The sequence below is a fragment of the Corapipo altera genome, unplaced genomic scaffold (assembly GCF_003945725.1).
Source record: "Corapipo altera isolate COAL_440 unplaced genomic scaffold, ASM394572v1 45, whole genome shotgun sequence".
NCBI classification, from domain to species: domain Eukaryota; kingdom Metazoa; phylum Chordata; class Aves; order Passeriformes; family Pipridae; genus Corapipo; species Corapipo altera.
Window position 1 is genome coordinate 24,833,661 of NW_020884877.1, and position 19,895 is coordinate 24,853,555.

At 41.5% G+C, this 19,895-nt stretch overlaps 1 protein-coding gene across 2 annotated transcripts in view; it reads left to right on the forward strand.

Moving 5' to 3' along the window:
* The window catches only part of KALRN (kalirin RhoGEF kinase), a 504,478-nt gene that overhangs the window by 350,591 nt on the left and 133,992 nt on the right, over positions 1-19,895 (forward strand). For both annotated transcript variants that reach the window (XM_027637175.1, XM_027637176.1), the window contains exons 25-34: positions 1,104-1,170; positions 2,025-2,134; positions 4,375-4,444; positions 6,113-6,202; positions 11,106-11,198; positions 12,513-12,624; positions 14,360-14,550; positions 14,969-15,070; positions 15,752-15,894; positions 17,245-17,347. In XM_027637175.1, coding sequence (XP_027492976.1) covers positions 1,104-1,170; positions 2,025-2,134; positions 4,375-4,444; positions 6,113-6,202; positions 11,106-11,198; positions 12,513-12,624; positions 14,360-14,550; positions 14,969-15,070; positions 15,752-15,894; positions 17,245-17,347 — 1,081 coding nt within the window. The remainder of the gene's footprint in view (positions 1-1,103; positions 1,171-2,024; positions 2,135-4,374; positions 4,445-6,112; positions 6,203-11,105; positions 11,199-12,512; positions 12,625-14,359; positions 14,551-14,968; positions 15,071-15,751; positions 15,895-17,244; positions 17,348-19,895) is intronic.

Here is a 19,895-nt window from a genome sequence, read left to right on the forward strand (position 1 = left end):
CCTATAATTCCTTCCAGTTGCAGAGCTATTGAGATAACTCTGCAGATGTAGGGTAGAAGTTGTTACTTGTAGGATAGAGAATTTCAGAAGATACACACTGAATTTCTTTTGGGTTTAATCAGTAGTTACTTTTGGAAAGGGAAAGCAGTGAGTCAAGCACTTGGATTAACCCTAATATCTTTCTGGCTTTATGTGAAAAGTAAAACAAACAGGAAAAAATAAAAATATCTTTAGATGTCTAAGTATTATTTTAACTTCAGTGACAACTAGAGGAGTTAACAGGGTTTCAGTTTCAGGCAGTATAGAACTGAGAGGCCTGGAAATAGTTCATACTAGAGGAAATACTTGAAGAGTGCTTGTTGTACTTAAATCTAAAACCAATGTATTTTCACAGTATTTTGTCTTGATTTTTGTGTAAGAGTATTTGGAAAGTATTTGTATGTATAGTCCTTCTCAGCCCTCTGAAATTGTCACTATGGTGCATAACTTTGATAAGAAACCATTTCTGCTTTAGGAAATGTCATTACTCTTGGTCTGCCTGTGGCATATTTTCAAAACATTGGGCACTTCAACTTTGAGGTGCCCAGCCTCAGGCACTACAGATGCCATTGATGGGTTTTCCAGCATTTGGATTTTTTCTGGTCATATACCAAGCTGTTGAAGAGCCTTCAAAGTAGTGGTGTCTCCCAAAATCCATCTGTATTGCCACTGAACGTCAAGTTTTAGGGTGGCTTACCACTGACTGTCACAAAGGTGCAAGTGTTTTTGTTGAATCTCAAGTCCTTACTCCTGGGGAAAAAAAAATTTTGAGAATCAGTTGGTTATAAAGGATGGGCACGTAGACAGTAAATCCCAACTTGGGGCTGCAGAAATACAACTTAATAAGATTTTATGCAGAAAAGATATTTAGAAAATAAAAGCCCTGCAAGAGACTGGGATATGAAGTGGTTTTTCAGTCATGGAGCTGAAAGGTGCAAAGTAAGGCAGCTGAAGGTCTAGGGTGGAAATTCCTGTATTTACTAAGACAACAGGAGGATGTTTTTCTGTTCACTGTACAAATGCTTATAATGCCCCAAACACCTAAAATACTTTATTTTTTTCAGATTCATTATGGCTGAGCTGCTTCAGACAGAAAAAGCTTATGTCAGGGATTTACATGAATGTTTAGAGGTAAGTTACAGCCCGGGAATTCCCCAGTATTCCCTGGGAGCACATGTTATCCTTTGCAGTGGTGATGTTCACTTTACTGCACAGGCTGATCTTGGCAGGGCTCTGTGTGAAGGTACCACCATTGGTGATTTGCTGCAGAGCCATGTCCTGCTGGGAGTGGGAGCTGTGTGGACAGCAATGGTAACTTGTCTCCCACTGGTAGGACCATGCCCTGTTCTCTCTACTCTTGGCTGTGTCTGCACCTCCACAGACACCTGAGCGTGCCTTGATTGGCCAAGCTTGTTGTTGTTTGGGTTTTTTTTAATGGATTCATGGAGCATTTTTGTAAGAATTCTGTTCTATTCCTTTGAATACTCTTATGCTAGAGAAAGATCCAGATTTGCACACTCAAATACCTGGCCTAGCTGTACAGTGGGGTGTTCCTGAAAGGATCAGTGATATTCAAGGCATCAAAAAGAATGTATTTCAGTGAAATCTGTCAGATTTCACTGAAATCTTTCAGCTTTCTTATTCCTGCAGTTAGAAAGAGATTTTTATGTGTCTAAGGATCCTGAAGTGACAAATCTGGCTTATCTTTCAGCTGTTTCTACCTGCAGTATTTGAACACCATCAGGTGGACAGCAAAGACTGGTGTTGTTGACTTGTTTCTGCTTTTTCCTCAAAAAACTTCTAACTGTCAGCACTTTGAATTTCTCTGGAGACCTTTCTGTAACACTGGAAAATTTGGGTTTTCTTAGCTTGTTTGTTTAATCTCTAAGTACATAGTACCCTTGTCAGACTGTGCCCTTGGCAATAAACCAGGGAGATCTATTTTTTTCACTGCATTTATTCTAAGAATTTCTGGTGCCTTCCAGACTTACCTTTGGGAAATGACAAGTGGAGTGGAAGAAATACCAGCTGGGATCCTCAATAAAGAACACATCATCTTTGGCAATATTCAGGAGATATATGACTTTCATAACAAGTAGGTTTTCCTAACAGTTCTGTTAATGTTTAACGACTAAGGAAACCAAAGGCGCGTATAGGCACTTGTGTATTTCTGTGATGTCTGCAGAGAACACCTACAGTACAATGCACACAGGAGTGTAAAGTAATTCATCCAGATTTGTAAAATAATGTTTGATTTCTTGTTTTGTTTGTTTTACAAAAATTATTTGCAAGTTCGCCTTCAGCTGATTAACAGTATTAAAGTCATAGGATACCAATGCTTTGCCATCCTATACATGCTTTCCATCTCACAGCACTAGATCTAGTCTGGACTCTAGCCTGTCAACAGTATGATCCTGGAAAACATGAAGGGCAAAAAATGGAATTGATGGCATGAGCTGGGTTAATAAGTAGCTTTCCTGCTACTTCTTGGAGACTTTCTGTATTTAATCTGTAACTAACAGTACTCCATTTTAATAAGATAAGACTGCATACCACATCAGCTTAGAGGACATTGTTTCCATGCTATAATGTGAATGCAACTGCAATTATAAACTTAACATTTAGGGGCACTGAATCCCACAAGTTCAATCTGAATTCCAAATCTGTCTTCACGTTACACGTCAAGCTGTAAATGGTTTTGAAAACAAATCAGAAAATCCTTCCCTGGTCAAGTTCTGGGAGATCTTAAGTGCTTCAGCCAGACAAATGTACTATCACATACACATAAATATGGTCCAGCAGAGCCTGCCATACGCATGCTTCTGTGCAAGTAGCTTCAAAGCATATCAGGAGAGCAGATTCAAACTACATATTGCATTAAAATTGACTTCCAGCCCAAAAAAATTGCCCTGTCATAGAGGCAAATAGTCTCCTCCCATTTAAAACTATGTTAGGATCACCCAATTGCCAGCCCACTTGCCCTGACTCTGTGGTGCTATATTTTTGTTTTGATGACCCTGACTGATGCCATCAGATTGCTCTCCCTTTTGACTTTCCCCTGTTCCCAGCTGCCATCCCTTCAACCCTCAGTCATGCCCTACAGCTCCTTGCTGCTGTCATTTCTCCTTTCTCTGACCCCTCCTCCTCCAGCCTGCTGCTTCTGCATAATCCTTTTTCCTCTAAAACTTGTAGCAATGCTAAAATATATTTCCTCTCTGTCACCTCCACCAGTGTCCTCCACAGCCTTCTCCTTTGGCTGGTGATGTTAAAGCATCTTCCAGACTGATTCAGAATCCGTGTCCAAAGAAGGGCAACAAAGCTAGTGAAGGGTCCAGAAAACATGTCTTAGGAGGAGCAGCTGAAGAAACTGGGGTTGTTTAGTCTGGAGGAGAGGAGACTTGGGAGGGAACCTCATTGCTCTCTACAACTACCTGACAGGAGGTTGTAGGAAGGTGGGGGTCGATCTCTTCTGCTGTTTGTCAAGTGAAAGGATGAGGGAAAATGGCCTTAAGTTGTGCCAGGGGAAGTTCAGGTGAGGCATTAGAAAAAAAAAATCACTGAATGAGTGGTCAGGCATTGAAATAAGTTGCCAAGGGAGGTGGTGGAGTCACCATCTCTGGAAGTGTTCAAGAGGTGTCTGGAAGTGTTCAAGAGGTGTCTGGATGTGGCACTTGGGGGATATGGCTTAGGGGTGATTATGGTGCTGCTGGGTCAATGGTCAGACTGGATGATCTTGAAAGTCTCTTCCAATCCTGATGATTTTGTCAGCTGGGGAAACAGCATATTCAGTTGCTGCTTCTTCTGGAACCTCTGTTCCACATTTCTCTTTCCACCCAGGCATTGGACAGGGCTCTGTCTGCAAACAGAGATGTCACTTGTGGTACAAGTTCTTGGGAGAAAGTTGATTAAAAAATTTGTATTTTGGGAGTTTACTACTTACCTATGAAATGCTGAGTTTTTTCGAATTGTTGTCCTTTGTCCAGTGTGCTGAGTTCAGTGATGGACAGCTGGCAGCCTTGGGCTTCTCTTTTTGTTCTTCCTCTGAATCACTACACAACAACTCTTTGAAGATTCATGTTCTTGATCATCGCTTTGCAGTCCTGGACACCCTGAGTCTCTAGTAGGGATTGCCATCTTTTCCTTTCTAGAGGAGTCAGGCATACTGTACTCAAAACCAAAGCACACCTTGGCAAGAGACACTTTTTGCACTGGCAGGATACTTGATTAGCCTCGTAATCAAGATACAAGTATTGATCATTAGTACTGATTAACTCATTGGTCATTCTGCATCTCCTGGGTATTTGAGTGTAACTAATTGGTGTCTTCCTCTTTCAGCATTTTTTTAAAAGAGCTAGAGAAATATGAACAACTGCCTGAGGACGTGGGCCACTGCTTCGTCACCTGGGTAATGAGGCTGCTTCTTCTCATTATTTATTCACATTGACTCCTGCAGCACAGATGGAAACAAAGTGGGAATAGGTGCAAGGGTTATGTCCTTCGTGATATGTGAGATGGGGAGTTAGTCTAGAACTACAACTGCTTTGTCCTTCTGTCTCTGGATGAAAGGTTCCTCCCATAACTCTTCTCCTGAATAGTGTGAAGGCTTTCAGAGCCTCTCTCCTTGTCCTGCACTGACCAGCACAGCTTCTGCCTTTGCTGGTTTCTGTTTAACAGGAATTGATCAAACCAAAGCTGTGTTTAGGGGTTACATTCATTTCCCTGTGAAAGGCCCTAGGAGGACAGACATTAAAAATCTTAATATACCTTCCCTAAAGAATTTTAGTCATGTCAAGAGAACTTTAAAAAGGCATGAATAACATATTTTATCAATGTTTTTCTCCAGAAATTAATGTCAAATTTCTGAGCCACTGTGCTCTCTCATTCCATTACCCAATGCCAGGATGATTTCCAATAGGACTTTGAAATCTTGATGCTAAGAATCTCTGTGGGCGTAGGAAGCTCTGAGAATTGGCTACAGTGATTTATCTGTATGAAAGCTATTCTCTTTTCAAAATATTTACCAGTCAAGCCAGCCATCTTCGTGTTTACTTTGATGGTTTTATTCATATTTCAAAGCTAGGAATTAGTGTTGTAAGAGTAATGATGGAATAATTTCACTTATCAAAAAACTGAGCATGTTTGGATGATTTCAAATGGGCTTTTAATTTAAAAACATGTCACAAGTATTGATGAAATGGATTCAGGAATATTGTTTACAAAGAAGAGGTTACATATTTAGGAAAAATGGATGCATTTATGTGCAAAATGTGCATCATTCTGTGCAAAATCTTCATGGTACTTTTAAGACACTACAGCATCATCTCAGCAATAGTGAATATCTAGAGCTGTGTGTATGGTTACAGACATAGATACAAAGCTGCTTGCCCAATTGCATGGCCCTGTTGTTTAGATACCTGGAATAAAAAAATGCAATAGTAATAAAAGGAAGCCACCCTCCTCTTTTATTTACCTGCCTCTTCTTGAGACCAGAGTACAGCAATATGAGGTGGGAGTGCACAATTGCTTTTTATTTCCTCTTAAAAGTAAATAAATTAGGAAATGAAATGCAAAACACACCTAGCACAACATAAAATTTGAGCCACTTAAGTATGAGCCAAGGTAGGAAAGGCAAGTCTAGGCCAGGTGTCACAATTTTCAAGTAAATAATGTTGGCTCAAGCTAGTTTAAGCCAGGTGAGTCTCTTGCCCATAGTTTCTACGCTGGCTTTATCTTCAAGTAGGTGATAGAGTCAACACTTCATGGTTTTGAGACCTGCAGACTTTTGGATACATCATTAGAGCTCTTAGAAATTACTTTATATCTGGATTAAAGTTTTAGGCTTTCTCTCTGTGATACTTGTTAAAGAAAGCCTCTCATAACCCTCAGAACTGCTCAGGTAAGGTATGAACTTAAAAATCTTCTGTTCTTAATTTACAATTCTTGTGTTCCTTGATGGGGAGTGGGTGTGTGGGAGGGTGTTGTCACCCTTATTTATCCTGGTAAGCCTTAATAAAAGACTGTAGGAACAGAGAAATAGCTGATCTTGCTTTTCCCTTGATGTTTGTTTTCACAGGCAGATAAATTTCAGATGTATGTCACCTACTGCAAAAACAAGCCTGACTCCAACCAGCTCATCCTGGAACATGCAGGAACTTTCTTTGATGTAAGCAGCCATTACCATTTTCCTTCCATACACCTAGTGTAGCTGAAACACCTCCTTTACATCTGAGCAATGGGTTCATTTCTGTGCCTTGGTACTGGGGTTTTCATTCCACTGCAAATATCACATGCTGTGAAAACTGAGAGGCTGTGGCGTGATGTCTGATCTTCATCAGTGTGGCAAGGTGTTTTGAATGGAGACACACATTCTTATGGGAACTTTTATGCTTTTTTCAGACCAAATCCTTTCTAAAAATCTGGTTTAGATGTACTCTCTACTTCTGGGTTTAGTGGTAAGGCAGATTCTATTATGTTTTATGATCTGAAATCCCTCAATCCAAAACAAGATCCTGTCCTCCTTCCTGTTCAGCAAATTTTACCTAGCCTATTACAGATTTGCTTCATCATGCTGGTAAGAAACTCCATTGACTGCAATTAGACTATGTTCCTAACAAGCACTACACCTGGTGAGAAACATTTTTAGGCTCCAATCCCAATTTTGTAGGCTGAGAAAATTGTTAAAGTTTTTGAGTACGTTTAAACTAAGCTCTTCCTCTTATTTTTGGAACCTCATCCATTCTGCCATATTTGTCTGCTACCTTATAGTTTTAATTAGTTGCCTCTCTGAAAAAAACCCAGTGCTAAGACCTCTTTCCCAAAGCACTGAAATTCTGTTTGCAAATGTAACCACTCAGCAGGATCCAAGCTGTGATGTGGTTGGCAGCTGACATAAATCAGCTCCTCTGGGGTTTGTATGTGCCAATGGTTGTAGCATTTCAATCACAATCGACAATGAAAGGTCTCAAATGAGCCAGAAGAAAAGTGATGAGCAGCTTTTTCGTTTGCCTTGGGTTTTGCCTTGTTACCAAATGGTCCAAAAGTAGAATGGAACTGAAAGGAATTTTCCAGGAGGTGGCGCTTGAGCCTGTTGAATGGTTTATACTGGTCCGTGACTCGTGGAGGGTTGTGAGCTGCCGTAGGTGTCCGTCAGTGCTGTTAGCACAAGTAAAACTGTTTTCTCTGCTAAGCTTTTCCACTCCAGCTCTCTATATGGGCTGGAAACCTCACTGATGTTGCTTAGTAGTGAATATTCCTGTGTCAGCATCTGCTGTTTTGCAAGGGGAGACGTTTGCTTTTCATTGGTGCTGGGCTATACCTAGTGACACCTGTGCAAAAAAAGAAAGATGACTATTCCCCCGAAAAATCCCCAAGGAGTCACCCAATCTGAGTGACTAAAGTAATGCAAAGTACCTGTAGATCCTTCTTATCTTGATCTTGGAGAGGGAGTGTTTCAGTGGCAGCACGGGACAGTCTGGTACAAGGAGGGAATACAGAGGAAATGGCTGGTTCTTTTGTTCCAGGCAGAACTTGGAATTTCCCAAAACACCCTGATGATGAGAGTGAGTTATTTTGAATAACACCCTTAGTAAGAAGTTTACTTGAAGATCAGAAGTATACAACCCCTCAAATTGCATAAACTGTCATAGAAAGACAGCTTTGAGTTGAAAACAAGCAGTCCCAGTAACCTGCTTGAACCATGGAAAACTTGTGGCTTCAGGGCTCACTGCAAGGATTAGCTAATTAGGAGAAGGAGCAAAGACAAGTGACATATCTTATTGGAAACCATGAACTACTGGTGTTGCTATGAGAGGTGGGATGTTCTAAGGGTACAAGTGAAGCCATGTATGTAGATAAAAGCAGTTTCTTTTACTAGACCAGCTGAGACAGGTGGAAAACTATGCCCTAACTCTCAGTTATGAAACTTGCCTAGTTTATCTTTAATGAAGGATTAAGACTACTGTCTTCCCTCCCTACAGATCATGCTCTGTTTATAAAATTCAGAGGTTGTTGGTATGGTTATATGAGCTGAAAATTGCATAGGGAATGAAACTAATGTGCTTATTCTGATATAACTGCAGTAGACATTAATTTGGTTCTTTTGCTTTTTGTATTTATCTTGTTCATTATCTGAGAATTTCTTAAAACTTTATTCAGTAGTTTCAAAGATAAATGATGCCTACCATGTTTAGCAGTTTTTAATATTTGTAATACTATAAAATTCAGGCTAGCAAGGTATTTTTTTATTGCCAACATATGTTAGCTCTCGAGTTGGTGGAAATCAGCATGTTATTGAGGGGATCAAGTTGATTTTAGTGTCTGTTATTTGAGCAAACTTTGGTCCTTGGGAAGAGTTTGGTTCAGTCACTTACATGCTTCTGCTATTTTAAACATTTTTTTCTTTAAATCTTGAAAAAGATGATATTCAGGAAGCTGCTGGGCACTTTTGACTTGCATGACCAGCATGGAACATGCTCCTTGACTTTGGTAGCACTGCAGAGCATTGTGTTTATGCATGGGTGGTGGTTCTTGAACAGGTTCTCCACTGATCTGGAGTGTCCCTTAGGAAATGAGCAGAAGCACAACCAGGGTCTCAGCTTCTGTTCAGGTTCTCTTTCTGCTTTCTGAAAAAATATTTCAGAAAAAAATATTTTTTTTGAAATTGCTCATCAGATTTCTGTCATGTATCACAAAACCTAAATGTCTCATGAGAGTTTTAGTGCTGAAACAGTCTACTTACCAAGTCTTTGGTCTGTACATCCAGTTCAGGATGCAGTTTGTCCTCCTACCAACCAACTGTACACAATTAGATGACATCTAAATTTGTGAATCTCTTTAAACATTTGATACAAAATCTAGGCACTTAGTCACTACTTCATGGCAAATTCAGCAGTCCCGATGGTATGACATAAGTATTCCTGTCTCAGTGTGTCCATCCAAGGACTTCTGAGGGTCTTGTGCTGCCCTACGCAGAGGATATTTTTGGTGCTTGTCTAGGATTCTGTCATTGCCTCAAGACTACACGTTGATCCTGCTCTGCAGCTCATCTGGTTTGCAATACACAAGTGCCAGCACACAGTGCCTGTCAGATACCTTCATTTCTTCCAGGCCTTTGGGACATTTTACCACCCAAGGAACAACTAAAATTGTGTCTAGTGGTGAGCCATGGTAATGTACTATAATATGAGCCAAGCTTGCTTTAAACAAGAAGCAGGGCAAAGTAGAGATCACAGAGCCTGTGGTCAGCTTGCTTCTGAAACCTGGCAGCTGCTGCAAAGCTCAGACACCTCTGTGCTCCCTTGTCCCCAGAGATATGTGAGACATGTCTGCACTGCTGGGCTCTACCCTGCACAGACCTTTCTCACTTCCATCTCCACCCACAGTAAGTCCAGATCTCTCCAGCTGTTACAAAGCCAACCCAAGACACACTCCAGCAGGCTGCCTTCTTACTCCCACGCTTCAGGGACCAGAGGGAGGAGCTGCAGGGAGAATGTCCCTTCCCAGCAGTGTACTTGTCTGACTGCCATGTAGCAGTGCTGTTGCTACAGCAGGAACACTCCACCAACCCACTGTGTCTCCACACAGTCTGACCAGGGAGCATCCTGACAGAGCAAGGAATGCCCAAAGGGGAGGCATCTGACTGAGAGATGCCCTGCTGTTCAGAGAACTGTCAGGAAGGAGTAGTGCTAACTTGGTTACTTGGATCCTACAAAAACAAGTGTACTTTGCCAGCTCCAGGAAGTTCACAGACGTGGCTGAGGTCTTGCTGGCTCCTGCAGTTACGAATTGAGTCCTAGCCATGTGCTCTGCAGGCTCAGTTCCTGTGTGAAGCCAGCCATGACTCAGCTTCATGCAAACTCCATTAACCCCCAAACAGAGCCCCTTCCCTTTTGGGTCTTGTTCATGGCACCAGAGATATTTTTTTAAAAAACTCATCTGCTTAAAAAAAAAAAAGGCACATGGTGTGAAAAGTGGGTATTTTTGCATCCCATCATACAGATAAACATTGGGGCTAAAAAGAAGCAGTAACCTCCCTAGTACTCAGCAGAAAATCAGACTGTATACAGAAAGAAAATCTCTGTTCTTGGCAGCTCTTTCCCCTTCCTTTTCTGTACCTTCTTCCCTTTACAGTCTCAAATTTAACCTTCAGCATCTGGAGATAAGTCCCATTCCCCTTCCTCATCTACTCCCTTAGGAACTGTGGATTTCCTGATGTCCAGGAGCAAGGGGAGGTATGCCCAGGGCTTGGTGGAGACAGAAGGTTTTCCAACCTGTTCTATTTCAGCAGAAAATCTGCCTCTGTAGGGAATTAGTTTGAGGTCTTTTAGATGGCTAAATATGTGCATTAGGGTGCTGTAGGATTTTCAGGAGCTCCTGACTTGCCCTGGAATCTGCTGGAGGGAGGCAGCTGAGCCCTTTGCAGACCTCACCAAGTGCCTGTCTGTAACGTCTGCAGAAATTCATGAGCACATCACACTGATCAACCCAGACATTTTGGTTGAGGTTCAGATGGCGAAACAGAAGTATTCGGTGCTGTCACAGGTATCACAAAGGTATCTCCTGGGACCCACTTGCCACCTCGGAATAGCATGGGTCTGTCAGCACTGTGTCAGACCTGTTACTCACATGGGGATATTTCAGCTACCCAGGGCTCTCAGATGGTACCAGATGACTATGTTTAGACAGCTAAATTACACCCTATGCATGCAATTTAATTTAATGTCACTTCATTTTAATTGAATGTTAAGACTCTGCTTTCAGCCTTCATAGCTAGGGGAAACCAGATGACATGACAGGTAAGTTATATTTAAATCGAAGCCTGTGCAGTTTTATTCAGCAGAGCCTCAGTTTGACTTGCAGAGGGACCCTGCAGTTTAAGTGGCCCTAGGGGTACTCTGTAGTTTATTGCCAGCCTCTGAAACCACACTTTAAGCATGGGAGCTTAAAGAAAGTTAAAAAAACTAAATGTAGAAATGCAGGGATCCAGAGCTAAAATTAGTTATGGGTGGTTCTGTCTGGCAGGGGGTTAATAGTTTTCCATGACTGACTGCTGGTTTTATCTGTTCTAGGAAATTCAGCAAAGACATGGTCTGGCCAACTCCATCTCTTCTTATTTAATCAAGCCTGTCCAGAGGATCACAAAATACCAACTCCTACTGAAGGTACCTTAGTGAGCTGCACAAATCAGCTCATGCAGAGCAGTTCACAGGTGTAATGAGTTACCTTGCGCTTAAGGGAGCTGCTTCATGACCCCTAAGCAGCTGCTGCTGAGCTGCTACTCCTACTTCCCAGGCCTGGGCATGACAACAAAGTGTGAAATCAGGTTGGCTGTTTTAAAGGAAAAGACTCGTATAAAGAAAGAAAAACCAAACCAAAACCAAACAGACCAGTAAAAAACCTTTTCAGCTGGCTTTCCTTTTTGTTTCTTTTGCATCCAAGTGGATTTCATCCTCAAAAGCAACAAATGGGAAAAGAAAGTTGAAGGGATGACAGAACTGTTTATTTTGCTTCTTGCCAAGTTTGTGATGTAGTATTTTGATTAAAGGCTTCAATGATGGTAGCAATGAATTTTGGGAAATTTCACTGACTCTTGACTGAGACTCCTTCATTGGCACTGGATTCTGTTTGAGAGCTAACATGTTCGTGTTTGAAGAGTCAGGGAAAAGTTCCAAGGACTTCCAAGTGAAACATTAACATTTCCCACTTAAAAAAAAAGCAAACTTTGTTGTTTTTTGTAAATTGGTTACAGGTTTTTCTAGTATCTTGTTCATAAGTTAATTTTAGATCTTACTTAACCAGCCATTGTTCACTTCAAACTAGTAAGCCAGAGAAGAAAAAATTCTGTGGGTTAAGGGAAAAAACAAATTCTGTCTTTGAAAACCTAGGACCAGATATGATACTTCTCTTTAAAGCTTCCTGTGTATATACCAAAGGAGTGATATGCTGTACTAGGAACGTTATTGCTAGGTTCAACACACTGACAAATCTGTGCTTTGTACCTGTTTACTGAAACAATACTCAGGTTTACCATAGCCTAGTGAGTGCTTTGGGACAGCAAACCTGCACTGCATAAGCCATCTGCTGGTGGGAAGGCTAAAGCACCCCTTTGGGCTCTCCTCAGATGAATCTTTCCTGAAAGGCCCTCCCTGCCCTGGAGTGCTCACCAGCAGGATCAGGCAGGAATCCTGCCACCCACCTGGCACAGCTGGATGGAGTGGTGGCTGCAACATGAGCAAAAGTCCCCAGAAATCTTCCAAATGCACAGTCTCACTTGAGAGCACCTTGCTTTGTCTCGGTTTATAGTCATTCCTGTTTGATCCCCCCTATTTGTGAGCATCCACAGTGGGGTTTGCTATAGTTCAGCTTTCTCCTATCACTGGTAGTGAAGCAGTTGCATGTACCAAGAAACACAGTCAGACACAAAGCCAGCATGTTGGTCAGAGTTTGTTTATGGGTGTTTCTGCATTACTTCTTAGGAACTGCTGACCTGCTGTGAGGAGGGCAAAGGGGAGCTCAAAGATGGTCTGGAAGTGATGCTCAGTGTCCCAAAGAAGGCCAACGACGCAATGCACGTCAGCATGCTGGAAGGTAGCAGATGGGCAGGTGGCCAGGGCAGGGGAGGGACCCACAGATAAATGAAGCCTGCTTGTAACTTGTGTGGAAAGTTAGTAGAGGTTGACTGTAGCAGTACTGTTGTTTGATCATAATTTTCAGGTACCTCCTGGCTCCTTTCTGATATTTTTCCACAAGTCTTGGAAGAATAAAGCTGGCTAGGAAGTTTTGGGGGGTTATTTTTTTATCTCTTATGTGTGTCTGTATATGTACATACACATGTATGTATGTATGTGTGTACAATGTATGTATATATATATTTAGCTAAAACATTATTTCTTAATGAAAAAAATTCCTCCTGAAACAGTATCAGTTTAGCTGCTGGCAGGCGTAACAACTATTGGATCAAAACATTTCTAAATACTGTTTCAACATCTCAAAAATTCTGGTTTTCTGAGTCAAAACAGCTTATGTTTCAAAATGTTAGCATAATTATGCCAAAGATGTAAAAAATATTCTTTTTAAAAATTAAAATTACAGAAAAAATTTGATTGGCATAAAGTCTTTTATTGGCTTTTTGATGTGTGGAGTATATCTAAAACTTAAAAATTTTATTCTGGACACAGATACTTTATTTTCTCAAACGTTTTCTTGGCCTGAGAAAATAATTTCCAACCTGACCTGAGTCAGAACCAAGAAACAAGCAGAGTACTAAAACAGGTGAAAAAAAGAAAACTGTGCCAGTAGCTAGGCAGCACATTAAGACCAGGTGATTAAAATTGCAGGAGAGCAAACTGGCCCAGCATAGATAGAAACACTATGAAGATGGTTTTAACCGTGGTGTCTGGTGAAAAGCAAGGGTTCCCAACATAAGGTCTGGATATTCTGTCCTCATGAGATGATCAGCACCACACAATAATGAAGAAGCAGGAATGACTTTGTTAGGGTAGCCGAGCACTTAGAGAGCTGTCTTCTGAATAAGACATTATTTCTGAATATTTGGAGCAGGGACCAGGGCTGCTTGCTGCTCTCCAGCGCTGTCTGACAGAGCCAACCAGACTGTGCTGGTGGTGGAGCAGTCCCCAGCTCTGGAGAGGAGTGAGACCCGTGAGCTGCTGAGAGCAGCTGCTGAGACAGGAACTTGGAGGGCACCTTGCACTGTGGACTCCCTTTTCTCCAGTTACGTGGAAGGAGGGAGGGAGGGAGTCCTGTGATCCTCAGCCATGTGAAGGTGTTTGACAGGCAGCATGGGAGATGGGAAACTCCTCCTGGAAAACTTGTTTCAGACACCATACCACTTCACTCTCATAGATGTAGCTCCCCCATGCCACTGCTCTGCCTTGAAGGTTGGTTGACATACTTGAAAGCATCATGGTAGAGTGGGGCACTTCTACCCACCACACACTACATTTCTCTGAATTTGTATTGACGTGCATAAGATTTCTTGCAATGCAGTTCTGTGTACAGTAACCACCACTGAAACCTTCATAATGTTTGTTTTTAAGTAATTCCTACTACAGTTTAGCAGCAGTCTCATTTAGCACATATGATATATTTGCCTCTGGCGAAATACTTACGTCATTGCAGTAGGGAAAAAAAAAAGGGAAAAAGAAAAATATTTTCACTGGGGCAATGGGTGCCAATAAAGTCCTTTCAGGATATGTGTAAAAAAAGAAAAATACTGTTTTATTTCAAGTCCTTACTGCTCTGGTGTTTCTGGGAATTGCTGGTCCTAAGAATAAATAAAAGCCAATCTGTTTTGTGGTTTTAGGGTTTGATGAGAACCTGGACGTCCAGGGAGAGCTGATTCTTCAGGATTCCTTCCAAGTGTGGGATCCCAAGTCTCTCATTCGGAAAGGCCGTGAGAGGCATTTGTTTCTCTTTGAAATCTCTTTGGTGTTTAGCAAAGAGATCAAAGATTCTTCAGGACACACAAAATATGTTTACAAGAACAAGTTACTGGTAGGTGTGGCTGCAAAGAAAACATTCTGGGTGTTGTGTTTCTTGTAGGTAGAGGTGGAGTTTGGTAGATGGCTCTCAAGTCCCCATGCTGGGTTCGGGATATTAATGCCACCTGGAAGGGCTGGCTCTGAGTCCTGCAGGGCTCGCCTGGAGGTCAGCTTGCAGCGAATCTGGAGAGTTTTAAGATAGTGAGATGTGAAGAATGGGTGGGAAATGCAAGCAGGATCACTGAAGCCATTCAATTCCCTGCCATCCCCAATGGTCTTCTGTCTCTTTTATCTATGTGTAGCAAAGCAGAGATAAGATCTCATTCCCTTACCCATCCCAGCCACCCCACTTCTTCCCACAAGTCCAAAGTTTTCTGGACTCATGAAGCTTCATATATATGAAATCTCTCATCATCTTTCCTTCACACTAGACCTCAGAACTGGGAGTGACTGAACATGTTGAAGGAGATCCCTGCAAATTTGCTTTGTGGTCTGGACGAACACCATCCTCAGACAATAAAACAGTGCTGAAAGTAAGTCTTTTCTGTTTGTTTTCTTTGCCTTTAGAGCTTCTAGTTCAGGCCTTGGGAACACTATATGAGAGGACAGTTTCTTCCTTCCTCATATTCCCTTGGCTTCCGTGTCTGTCAATGGGGTCATGCCAGCATCAGGAGCACTTCAGCTCTAAGGCTCCAGTTGGAATTGGAAATGTGTTTGTGCAGCCTTGCTGGAATTGCATCTCCTCTTGCAGCCTGGGTTGAGTAGCTGAACAGTGACACAGGGCACGTCTCAGGGTGTTTGGCTGAGAGGTGTAATTCTCTTACTCCTTTGCCACTGGGCATATCAACCCTCAAACCTCCAGAGCTGACAGCCTTTTCTGTCAAGTGAGTTTCTAATGAAGAATTCATGTTATGGTTGTTTTGTCTGGGGAAATCCCAGTTGTGCACTGATAACCTATTTCCCCTCTACAGACCATGCTGTATTGCTTAGCATTAAATATATTTATCCAGAGCTTAGCTGCTTTGCTGTTGCTTGCCAAGTAGGTCTGGTAAAAATGCTCTCAGTTCTCTGGGGGCTACCAGGTAATCCAGTGCAGCAGAGAGGACAAACAGTTAATCATGCATTTTCATCAGCCGACCATGATTCTTCTACATAGGAGGTGACATCCTGAAAACATGATAAAGTCTCTGTCTTTCTGCCTTGTGGAACTTTAGGCATCCAGTATTGAAACAAAACAGGAATGGATCAAAAATATCCGGGAAGTTATTCAAGAAAGGATTATTCATCTGAAGGGAGCTCTGAAAGAGCCAATTCAGCTCCCCAAGACACCAGCAAAACAGCGGAACAACAGTAGAAGGTAACCTCAACCATTCCCTATAACATGAAATCATTAGTGTTTTCTCAACCCACAGCAGTGTAGTGTTTGTGGGCTTTTTACTATAGTCAAAATAGTTTTCATTGTCTTTTCTTTTTATATGTTGTCTTGGCAAACATAGCTAGAAAACTTTTCTATGTGCAAAGATCTTTTATTGTACTGCACTCCAAAGTATTAGAGAGAAACAAACAGTAAACATTCTTCTGCGTCCAAGGTTATGTTTCTTTCCTAAAGTAGATTTTACTTCTTCACATTTGAATAAGACCAGAATTTTTTCCCCGTTTGGCATTTTTAATTGTTTGAAATGAAAATCCTAGTTGATCATGACAGTATATTATTACAGTGAAGAATCTGTTTTCATCATCAAATACAAACTCATTTCAGACTGTGAAGTAATACTAATTTTTCTTGTCGACTTCTTTCAATCCTGGATTAAATAGAAATTAGACAAAATGGATTGTTCTTTCTCTGTTGTGGCATTCCCAAAAGCCACCTGTGATTTGAGCACATCCATTTCCTCACAAGTTTTATACCTCTCTTACTTCAGGATGTATTATAGAGACATCCAAAGCTTAAGTAACCAAGGTCACTAAGGAGACTTGTAGCAAGGCAGAGATCCAGACACTTCTTCCTGGAAACATGCACCAATACAAGAGTTTTCTAGTACAGAATGGAGATCCTTTTTTTTTCTTTGTCCTTAAATATGTATTTTGGATTATTTAAATGTTTGATTTGAAAGACTAGTAAAAATTTAGAACTTTATCTATACAGCAAAACAGAAGAAAATACCCTCTGTTAGCAGGCTCGTAGAGGTAAATTTGTAGAGCCTCTACACTGTCTTTATGTTTGTTTGGATAGCATATTTAAGGCTATCCAAACTTAAATTTTAAATATCCAGTATTAAATTTCTGAAGATGTGGTTCCTGTGAGGCAAGAGAAATGCCCTTTCCTTCAGTGTTGCATGTAAACTAGGCTGAATGTTTTTGGTTAGGGCAGAAATCTAACTGAAGGAAGATTTCTGCCTGACACCCTCATTACACAGATATTTCTGAACGCCAGAGTCTTCTATGCTGTCAATATGCAGGCAATGGCCATCCTGTTTCCAGCAACAAATGTTGTGATTATGTGCTAATCCCAACCCTATGGCTAAGGGTGACATCATTTTAAATTGCAGTTAAATAGCATCATGGGCTGCATTAGTGAGGTAATTGTGGCACAAAGCCAGCTCTGTCCCGCTGACGCTGCTCTTCTCAAATCCACCTGTAAAGCTGTGCACATTCTAAGGTGGTGTGTTCAGTAAGCGTGGTTGTTCCCCTATTATGTCTCTTGCAGAGATGGAATAGATGATGCAGACAGCCAAGGGGATGGCAGCAGTCAACCTGACACCATTTCCATTGCATCCAGGACATCACAGAACACAGTGGACAGTGATAAGGTAGGACTGGAATGTGAAAATACACGGTAGCTAATTGCCTCCTGGAAAATATAAGTGAAAAGCAGAATAGAAGGCAAAATAAAGCAACCTGTCATCTACTGAGTGAGTTGAAACTTCTATTCCCCCTTTCTAGGCTATTAAATTCCAGTCTGTTTCTATGTGCTCATCAGTACTGCTGCTGTACACGGTAACATCTCTGTTGCTGCAGCTTTTTGTGGTTAATAGAGAGGCTGGATTGGCTCTGAAGAAACACAGCCCAGAGCAACCTTTTCTTCCCCAGTAGAACTTGTCCTGTGAGAGCCAGCTTCTGAATCAGCAAACAGTTGGTTATGTTACATATTTACCCTCTGAGCTGAAATCAGTAGTTTGTTGGCGGGAATACAGGTGCTTACACACCAATGAATACAGCAACACTGGGATCCTGGCTGGTATCTTGAGAGCCTGGGAGACCTACCCTTTCCAGAGACTGTGATTCTGGACCCCTTTCCTCACAGACATATGGTGGAGCATATGGATGGCCCTGAGACGCACTAGATTCTGTTGGAATGCTGCACACTGTCGGCACGTATGTACTCATTGTTTTACATGTCAGACAATCTGAGTCCAGATTCCCAGCTCCACTAGGAGGCCTCACTTCAATTTGTCACCCTGATACTTCCAGCTGTGGTCTTCCACTGAATTAGCAATTGGTGCTAGGAGTAAATGGGTGGTTAATAATTACCTTTGCTGATGGGGTTTGTCATATCCACTGAGATAATGCCTGTGTTCATTTCATGTGTTATTTAGAAATCACACGTAACTTGAAAAAATATCAGTTCTTCCATACCTTTATGGATTCAATTCTTCCATGCCTTTATGGATTTATCTGTTTATCAGGGCTTTAATTATGCTACCACTTACAGAGGTAGAAGGGTGTCTTCACAAAATCAGAGTCCAAGTTTTGGTTGTAAAGTTCACAGGTAAGGTTCAGTGCAGGCATTATTTTGAAAGCTGGCCTCAGAAATATAAGTTAATTGCAAATAAATTACCTTTGTAAGAACAGCTATTGTATTTATCTTAAAGGCACGTCTCCATGATTTTGCTTTTTTGTCCAATAATGTGCCTTATAAAAGTATTGATCCTCACAATCCAAAGGCCACTGTAATGTATGCAAATACTTTGCCCGATGTCTGAGAAGTATTTTCTTGTGTCTTTAACCCTTCAGTGGACTTGCCTTACTTTCTACGTTTTTCACATTTATCATTCCTGATAAAGGCCCTGACTTAGTAAAGTACTTGAGCTCATGTTTAATTTTAGGCATTTGCATAAGCTTTGCTCGTTTGCCCCAAGCTCATTGACTCAGTTGCATGAACTCTGGTAATGCCTAGGTGAGATGCTCCATGTTGCATGCTGCAGCTGCATACAAGGGCTATGGTGCCAAGTCAGGCTGCACCCTGAAAGACAGCCCATCATGTCAGGAGTTTGTTTAAGGATGCAAGACCAGAAAGGGTTATAGGAATTTCTATCCAAAACCTTGTTTGAACCGAATGGTAAATGTGTATGAGATAAACTGAGTACCAAACCTTACAGGGAAGAAGTTATTACCACTGGGGAAAGGGTTATGTCATGCTTTTAACTTTTTTAAGGTGGGTAGGTTCACTTGCTGACTTGAGGCTGTGTTTGTGTGTTCTTTCATACATTTAATGAATAGAAATTTGAGTGTGCAGCTAAGGCTTAAATACACTTGTCTGAGATACTAGAGCATCATCTTTAACTAGAGAGGCAGTTCCTGATGAACGTCTTCCTTCTTGTCACTGCTAGAATACTGTGTAGAATTTAGCTCCCAGACTACTGCATTATCATGTCTTTGCTCCAAGGAAAATCATGTCCCCGCATCTCTTTACAGTTCTTTCTCGGTTTTTCTGCACGATGTTACCCAAATTAATGACAGATGAAGCTGAGTTGTCTTATTTCCCATGGAAGAGGCACAGAGACACACCTGCATTCAGTCTTAGTTCAAATATGTCTGTCAGCAGATCCAAAGCTGTGCAAGGACCCGAGACACACGACTCCTAGTGGTGAAGTTTTACCACATGGGAACAATTCACTGTCATTCTAGTGAGGTTATTTTACTCTCCAAGTTTAAAATTGTATTTTTTTCCTCCAGTGTGTAGTTGAGCTTATCTTCTAGGATGGTCTGAGCAAATGTCATTGGACTGGGAAGTTTTATATTCTCACATAGGCTGGTGCTGGTTACTGAGAGTGGACGACTGGACCATATCACACTCTCTGATTCGGTTTTCTTAGCAGAGTTAATAGTGCTTGGTAAACACTGTAACATAACATGCTGTAATTAACTTGTGTGGGACTGACAGCAGCTCTGATAGGTAAGGTGTTCAGCAAATAGTGGTTTCCCTGCCTATTTAACTACAGCATAATCAGCAGAGCTCCCCAGGAGCTCAAATTCAAGCTTTGGGGCTTTTTACAGCAGTAGCCTCCACAGATGACCTCTCTGTGTGCCCCAGTGAGATCTCCATCCTGAGGAGCCAAGAGAAAGAGCTCTTACCTT